This window comes from Gallinula chloropus (assembly GCF_964237585.1).
Source record: "Gallinula chloropus genome assembly, chromosome: 1".
In the NCBI taxonomy this organism is placed as follows: Eukaryota; Metazoa; Chordata; class Aves; order Gruiformes; family Rallidae; genus Gallinula; species Gallinula chloropus.
The window spans coordinates 166,252,727-166,261,045 of NC_140085.1; the positions used below are offsets into that span (position 1 = coordinate 166,252,727).

The following is an 8,319-nucleotide window of genomic DNA, read 5'->3' on the forward strand; positions in this document are numbered from 1 at the left end:
ACAACAACAACCACCACCACAAATCCGCTGCGCTCCCAAAACAGCCCCCCCCATCCTCCCCCCCCTCCCCTCCCGATTGCAAACCACAGAGCTGCCTGCAACACACACACGCTCGCAGAGGGAGCGAGAAAGCTAGAAGGGAGAGAGGGGAGAGAGGAGCTTGCAGCAAGCAGCCTCTCAGCAGAACGGCTACACTGCACAAGCTGCTTTTTTCGGAGGAGCTGAGTGGAAGAAAGCTTTGGGATTTTTATTTTAGATCCACTTTATTTTGTTTTCTTTGGCTTTGCCCTTCCTCTTGATCGTTTGCAACAGCAACAAAAAAAAAGTGACTTGGTGTTTGCGATTCGGCCTCCTGTTCATTGAGGAAAAAAAAAAAAAGGAAAGTGTGGCGTGTGGGAGACCGATTTCTTTTTAGGAGCAAGAAAAACCCACCCCGATCCGGCGAGGTGTTTTTATTATTATTATTATTATTATTATTGTAGTATATACGCGCACACACGTATTTATAATCGATCTGGGGAGAGGGACCTAACTTTGCTCTGGACTTTATTTTTTACACGGTGATCATTCTCACTCTGATTTGCAAGTTGGACTAAAGCAGAGTTTGGAAAAGAATTTTTTTTTGCTTTAGGGCTGGATTTATTTGCAAACCGCAGGAAGAAGAAAATACAAGAGAGAGAGGGGTTTGGTGCAGCGCCGCGATCACGGTGAGAGCCTTTTCCTTCTTTGCAAAACAAGCTTTTCAGTAACCCACCTCCCCCCCCCTCCCCCCCAACCCCCTTGGTTGCTCCAAGAAAACTCGTGGAAATGTTTGAGGCCGATCCCTTTTCCATTCGCACAGGTTCTCCCTCGCCCCCCTTCCCCTCTCCTTCCTTTCCCAGAGAGGAGCCGGAGGTGGGATTTCGGAGCGGTTTCTCTCTCCAGGGAGGGGGGCAAAGCTCCGCTGGGGTTTGCGGGCTGCGCCGCGTTTGCGCTCCGACGGGGTGCCTGGGGGGGGTGAGGGCGAGCGCGGAGGGCGGAGGGCTGCGCGGGCGCGGAGGCATGCCTGCGGGGGCTGCGAGAGGGACGGGGGGAGGTGTGTATGTGCCTGTGTGTGTGTGTGAGGTACGAGACTTCGGCGTGTTCTCCCTGTTGCGGGAGCTGGGCACGGGCGGTGCGCTGCTGCCTCGCCGGGCACGCGTGGGTTTCCGACAGGCTCCCGGGGGGGGGAGATGGAGGGAGGGCGCTGCGGGGCCGGAGATTGCCGGGGCTGTTTGTACCCCCCGTCTTGGGGGGAAGAGCGAGCAACCCGCCTTTCAGTGCGTGATTTACGCCCGTCTGTAGTGGCGTCGGGAGATCCGTGCAATTCGGAAGTGAGTGCATGTCTGGTATAAATATGTGTGTGTGTGTGTATCCACATATGTATTTCTCGTGTGATGAAATCAGTTTGATGCAAAAGACGAGGAAAGTTCTCCCCAAGTTTCTTCTGTGCAGAGTTTATGAGTTTAAGGGGAAGGAAAGCCTTAATTTTTTTCTTGTAATTTTTTGTTCCTTTGGTGGGTTTGCTTTGCAGCAACCCCTCCTCTCCACCACCACCACCACCACGACCCCCCCCCCCCAAAAAAACCCAAACCCAAAAAAGTGCTGGCGTTTTCAGCGAGCTATTTGTGTCAGTTTGCCCCACCCCGATGGTAAAGTCCCTTTTGCCCTAATCCATAGTCTGATCACACACTCGGCCCTTAATGGGGGTTTCAAAGCACTTTGAAAGAAGAGGAGGTGGTTGGTGTGTGTGTGTGTGTGTGTGCGGTGGGGGTGGGGGTGCCTTGCACGGGCTCCGGACACAAAACAGAAATTCACGGGCAGAGGACTTCTCCCCCTTAGGCTCGCCTTCTCCCAGCCAGCAAGACACGGGGTTTTTCCACAGCACGCAAGAAGCCCCTTGCGTTTTAAACTTCCCCAAATGTGCCGAACACGAAACCCGGCCCCCTCGCTCGCCCTTTTGCCAATCCCAGCGAGGAAAAGTTAGCAATCATGGCACTTGAGCTCTGGCGAGAGTGGACTTTGGCTTTTAGAAGTGGGGAACCGTGTTATCACACACATGCACACACAAAAAGGCAAATGCTGCTGCCCTGCTCTTGCTGGATGGAAAGGGGAGAAGTGTTAGGTCACAGGAGGGAGAGAACGTGCTTTCCCGTAGGAATTTTCAGGCGAAATGTAGGTTTGCAAATAAATGTGCTGGAAGTTTGCATCTTGTCCTGTTAGCGGATCTATCAAGGGGAGAAAAAGGAGGGTCCCCCGCCCCGGACCGATGTCCCGCTGGAAATGCCCTCTGGGTCCCTTCGGGCTTGGGCGAGGGCCGGGGGGGGGGGGGGGGGGAGGCTGAACTGCAGGCAATTTGCAGAATATGCGTAAAATAAGAGGAGCTTTTCCAGCGGCCGGCTTTGTGAAGCTGAATGGGTGCTTAGGGCAAGGCGAGAGGGGGTAATCTGCCTTTTGCCCAACTGTCCCGGAGGTGTTGTCTCAAACCGTCTGCGGGGCGCCTTGCATTACCCGGGAGGGGAAGGCTTCTTTAGCATCCCTCGGGGGAGGGCACAGGGGGGAAGAGTTAAAAGGAAACGTGGGTTTGACTTTGCCGATAAGGCGGCTGCAAGCAGCCCCCTCCCACCTCCCAGCCCAGAGGATGTCTCCCGGTTTTATCTCCAGGTTGTCTGCACTTGCGGCCGCGCTCCTGCGGGCGAGGGGCTGCCGCCTCCCACCTGCTGCGCGCCCCCTCCGCGCCGGGATGGAGCCTGGGAAGGGGAAGGGGGCAAAGCACGGGGACTTCTCCTCCTCCAGCTCCCACCTTGGCGTCTGAGAGGGGGGGGCTCCGCTGCTGAGACCGGTGTCGTCTTAAGCGCCTTGCAGGTCAGGGTCAGCTTTGTTTTTGCACTGGGTTGTCATTGCTGGAGAGGCAGGGTTTGAGTCGGCGTGTCTTCCCGGCTGGCCGGGTCTGGCAGGAATCTGGACGTGGAGGGCAGATAGGGTTGCTGATTCCTCTCCAGGATGAGGAAGGTATTTTATTTTCTGCTCGTTTTTATCTCTAGATAGTTTCAGGTGAGGAAATATCTACTTAGGCTGCTGCTTCCAAATAAGTTGGCATGGTTTATTTGGGGGGGGGGGGGGGGGTGGTGTTTGAGCTGGGGGGGACACACGACGCATTATGTTATACACTCTTGTGACCAAAACCAGGATTTGACAATATTTAAAATAGGTGGTCACTCTTAAAAGTTAGATTTTTATTTAAAAAAAAAAAAACCCACAGCATGCTCCCCCCCCCCCCCCCCCCAAAAAAAAGCCAAAAACAGTTGAGGGGAAGGAGCCAGGAGTTAAAAGGTTAAATGCTTTCCACTGCTGTTAGAATAAAGGCAGTGTCTTGAGATATTAATTGTTGAACTGTTTGGCTGTATTTTATTATACTGAGGTATAGTATTATTGTTGGTAACTGATGTGTACAGAGTAACACTGTGGTGCTCTTTCTAGGTATAATTGAAGACATTGTGTGGTCCTTGTAAGGAGCTCGGTTCCTGCTTGGGTTTTAATTGTAAAATATTGTTCTGGATTTTTGTATAGGTAATTGGATTTTGGAACCACTTTGAGCCCTGATAAAGGCAAAACTAATTTAGAGGACAGGGCTTGAAACTGCTCGTGGAAGTTATTTATTTACAAGTTCTCATCTTCTGGGTCTTTTAACTGGGTTTCCATTTAAATTCTTAAGTCTGCGTTTCTACTTAGTGTAGTTAATGATCCTTTAAAGTAATATTTGCATTCAAGTAGGCTTCTTGGATGCTAGCATTGTTTGATTATATTATGCATGCCTCTGCCCCACGAGCCACTCTTAGTAATATTTACAGTTTGAAATGTATTCGATGGAATTTTTTACACGTTTGGAAAAAACCCCCAAAACTCTGGTAGCATTGCTTTTGTAGTATTGAGCCTTAAAATAACAATCGCATGGTGTACACAAGTATGACACACACTAAAATACTGGAGAGAGATATTTTTACTTGTGCTGTTGAAGTTTTTTGGTAGCACTAACTCATTTAATGTCTAACCTCAAACATTTTATTGCTATTTAGTGTTTTTCTTGGGACCATTGGTATTAAACTAAAATTTCCTATTTACATCATGTAAAGTTTAATGTGTAAAGAGACTAGCCTACCAAAATATTATCCAGTTTTAAACAAAATTGGAGAATTACACGTCTGTCATCAGCAGGTCACATTACACTTGCTAAACACTTGCTGGCTTTTTTTTTAAATATAAGTTTTTCAGTAGCTTGATGCGAAAAGAAGAGCCACTTCAAGTGGCTGAAATGTAATCGCTTTAAAGGCCAGACGATGGCCTGGGAAGGAAGCCCTAGTTAGCAGGCTCAGTACCTCAGCTTTCTAGAGCCACAAGTTAAGGTGTGTGGACCTAGAACAGATTCCCTTTAAGCTCTCCACGGGAGTAGGCAGGACAGGCCAAGGGAAGTGCATTCAGCTGACCCAGCGCCCGCACTCCGCCCCAGATGAGACTCAGGGTTTTTTTTTTCTTAATGGCTGATGCATTACTCGATGGTGCGTGGTGCTGTGGTGTCCTGCAGGCTTGAAAGGCTGCTGGAGACAGCATGAGATATGTTGCAATAGTGAATCCTCTCTTTGTCGCTCCAGGATTTCAGATGTGTTCTAAGCCTGCCGGGGTGAGCACGCTTCCGGGCACTGATGGAGACGAGAGCTCAGCACGGCAGCGGGTCGCAGGCCTTGCTACAGGCTCGGCGTGACACTGGGAGACCGCACGGGGAGCCCGACCTGCGGGATGTCCTGATGCAGCAGGTTCACGTCTTGTCGCTGGACCAGATCAGAGCCATCAGAAACACGAATGAGTACACGGAGGGACCTACGGTGGCTCCGCGGCCAGGGGTCAAGTCCACTCCTCGGCTGGCAACCCAACCCAAAAATGAAAGGCCCCATGGCTTGCCCGAGCATCGTCATTTTAACCGGATTCAGCACACACAAACGCACGCCTCTCCTCGGGCACCTCTGTCCCGGTCCATCAGCACGGTCAGCACAGGTTCGCGGAGCAGTACAAGGACAAGTACGAGCAGTAGTTCATCTGAACATAGACTTCTAGGATCGTCTTCAGGGCCGGTTGCTGACGGGATAGTCCGAATGCAGCCCAAGTCTGAGCTCAAGCCAAGCGAGCTGAAGCCGCTGAGCAAAGACGACTTGGGAGCGCACAGCTACAGGTGTGAGGACTGTGGAAAGTGTAAGTGCAAGGAGTGCACCTACCCAAGGACCCTCCCATCGTGTTGGATCTGTGACAAGCAGTGTCTTTGCTCAGCCCAGAACGTGGTCGATTACGGGACATGCGTTTGCTGCGTGAAGGGCCTCTTCTATCACTGCTCTAACGATGACGAGGACAACTGTGCTGACAACCCCTGCTCCTGCAGTCAGTCACATTGCTGCACTAGATGGTCTGCCATGGGTGTGGTGTCCCTCTTTCTGCCTTGCTTGTGGTGTTACCTACCAGCCAAGGGTTGCCTTAAGTTGTGCCAGGGCTGTTACGACCGGGTAAATCGGCCTGGGTGCCGCTGTAAACACTCCAACACCGTCTGCTGCAAAGTTCCCAGCGTCCCCCCCAGGAACTTTGAAAAGCCAACATAGCATCGCTAGTCAGACATGCTGAAGTGACAAGGGTTATTTTAACATCCATATGCAACCAACTAAGCAGCTATGGTCTTGGCACTGTAGTAGAAGGGTTGGGGATACACTTTGCTGTTTGCAGTGTGGAATGCTTTTTCTCTGTGTGTGTGCCATCTTAACCGATGCGCTTGTTAGAATCCAGCTAGTGGGGTACAGGAAAAACAAACAAACATACAAAAAAAAGAAAAAAAAAAAAGGGATGCAGTACATTGTGACACACATATTGCATAAGCTAAAGCAACACAAACACTCCTAGGCAACTCTCATTGTTTGTGAATAGTACTTGCAAAATTTGTAAATTAGCAAATGACTCCTTTTTTTTTTTTGTCATTGTTTTCTGCCAGAGATAATGCGCTATATTTTTGTATATACAATAATGTTTTCAACTGTGAAAAAAATAAGTGGTGCCATAAGACATGGCACAGTCACAAAATATTATACTAATATGTTGTACATTCGGAAGAATGTGAATCAATCAGTATGTTTTTAGATTGTATTTTGTCTTACGGAAACCTTCTATTACAAGACTCTGATTTCCCTTTGGACTTCATGTATATTGTACAGTTACAGTAAAATTCAGCCTTTATTTTCTAATTTTTTCAACATATTGTTTAGTGTAAAGAATATTTATTTGAAGTTTTATTATTTTATAAAAAGAAATATTTATTTTAAGAGGCATCTTACAAATGTCACCCCTTTTTATGAGGACGTCATAGTTGCTGCAAATAAGGGGTGAACGATGCATATGTTCACTATAAAATAGAAAATATATTAACGTTTGAAATTAAACTGGGCTACTTGTCATTTTTTCCCCCCCATTTATTGTTCTGAGCTGGGAAATCCGGTACTTCTAATTGCAGATGTCATAGCGATATAGCCACAGCCAGCCTAATATGAATACAAAAATAGAATTTCAAAGTGTATTTTTTGTTGTTCTTGTTCTCACTACTTCACCTGAAAATAATTCAGGATTTTTTTTTGTTCCTTCCTTTGCACAGATGACCCATATGCTATTCCTGCAGCAGAAAAGGAAAATGAACACAGGAAAAAGTATTGATTCATTCCAGGCTAGGCCTAACAGGCAGTGAAAGCTTGACCTATTCTATAAGTGATGAGCTTTTGTGCTTCGAATTGGAAATAAGTAATCATTCACAAAAAATGTTAGGCTTGCATGGCTTTACTCAGAGAGAGAGGGAGGAAAGAAAAAAAGAAGAAAATTAATATGGCCAGTGCAAAAAGCTTGCAGGATTATTTGTTAAAAGTAGAAGAATATGTCACAGGTAATGATAGATCTGAATGCAGTCCAGCCTTATGTCAAACATTTGCCTCACTTGCAAGAAGAAAGTTGCTTGATTTGTCATTTGTGGCAGTTACCTTCCACTGAGGTCAAAATCCTTTCCCTGCCAAGTTTCCCACCGGAAGCCTAGAGAATGATTTACCTTTCTTTATTAACAAACTATCATTTCCTGTTCTGAGCATGTCTCTCCAAGTTTAGAGGTCTTAATGTTGAATTTTATTTATACATTTCTTAAGCTGGCATTTAAGAAATAGTTGTAAGTATTTTTAAGCTGACGTTTAGAAAAATCTCACAGCCTTTTCTGAACCCTCTCCAACAAAAACAAGTTATAACTAATAAATTAAGAACTCAGTAAAAGTTGAAAACCAGAGCATTGGGTAAATGTTACATCTTTTTGCCCCTTGATTTTCATCTGTGATCTGGTGCCTGGGCTGTTTTACATAGGTCTGCAGTACTCAGAAAAATCTCAACGCTGCAGGTTTGTGTGCATTGGTTATCAATCATCAAGTGAAATTAAAAAGTGCAAGTCCCAACTAGTTTGTAAAACAAAAACAGCTGATACATGGGCATTGTTCTCTTCCCACCCCCCCACCCTTCCCCCCTTACCTCTCTGGTGAAAAATGTAAGCTGCTTTTCTTTCCTCTTTGCACCAGCTGGCTGGATACTTCGGTGCACAAAGAAGAGCAGTATATATTTAGCTTCCTGAGTGGAATTTGCCAGGAGGAAGGTGGTTTATGTTACACAAGTAATTTGTCCATACTTAAAGCTCGTTGGTATATTGTGACCCAAGTGTTGGGACATAGGTGTGAAGCTGTACTTGGCTGCTGATACCCAGAGATTTTTATGATTACTCATTTAAGAAATTTTGTTCTTGAAGGCGTTGGTATTATTGATTCACTGAATTCTTGAATTAGATTAGGTGCGCATACCTGAAGTGTCCTGAGATAGTTTTGCTGATTGAAAACAAACATGGTAGTAATCAAGTAGTCCATTTGAGGTGTGGGGGTGTGTGTAATCTTTTATCTTTAGGCCATATTTTGTAAACCCAGAACCCTGCTGATATCAGTAGACGGTAAATCCAGTCTTTTATCTGGATTGATGAACTTTACAACACTGAAGGTGAGACCTGTCTTCTCCATGATTTGTGTTTCAGTCAAGGAAGATTAAAAACTGGAAAACTGCAGTATGACTGAGCAGTGTAGCAGCCAAGGAGGGTGCAGATCTTAAAGTCCAATACGTAAAATTGTGGGTTTGTTTAGTTTTGCACTATATCAAATGCTTTGACTACCTAGATAGGTTCTCGGGGAAAAGCAAAATCATCTC

The 8,319-nt window shown here is 46.6% G+C and overlaps 1 protein-coding gene across 1 annotated transcript; it reads left to right on the forward strand.

Annotated features, from left to right (window-relative positions):
* Nucleotides 1–241: 241 nt before the first annotated feature.
* Nucleotides 242–6,488, forward strand: SPRY2 (sprouty RTK signaling antagonist 2). Its single transcript, XM_084273785.1, has 2 exons — nucleotides 242–707; nucleotides 4,668–6,488. The coding sequence occupies exon 2, from the start codon at nucleotides 4,719–4,721 to the stop codon at nucleotides 5,658–5,660; it is 942 nt and encodes a 313-aa protein (XP_084129911.1). The 5' UTR covers nucleotides 242–707; nucleotides 4,668–4,718; the 3' UTR covers nucleotides 5,661–6,488.
* Nucleotides 6,489–8,319: the final 1,831 nt, after the last annotated feature.

Bases quoted from the DNA above. Each gene is read 5' to 3' on its own strand.
- SPRY2 (XM_084273785.1), top strand. From the start codon at position 4,719: ATGGAGACGAGAGCTCAGCACGGCAGCGGGTCGCAGGCCTTGCTACAG.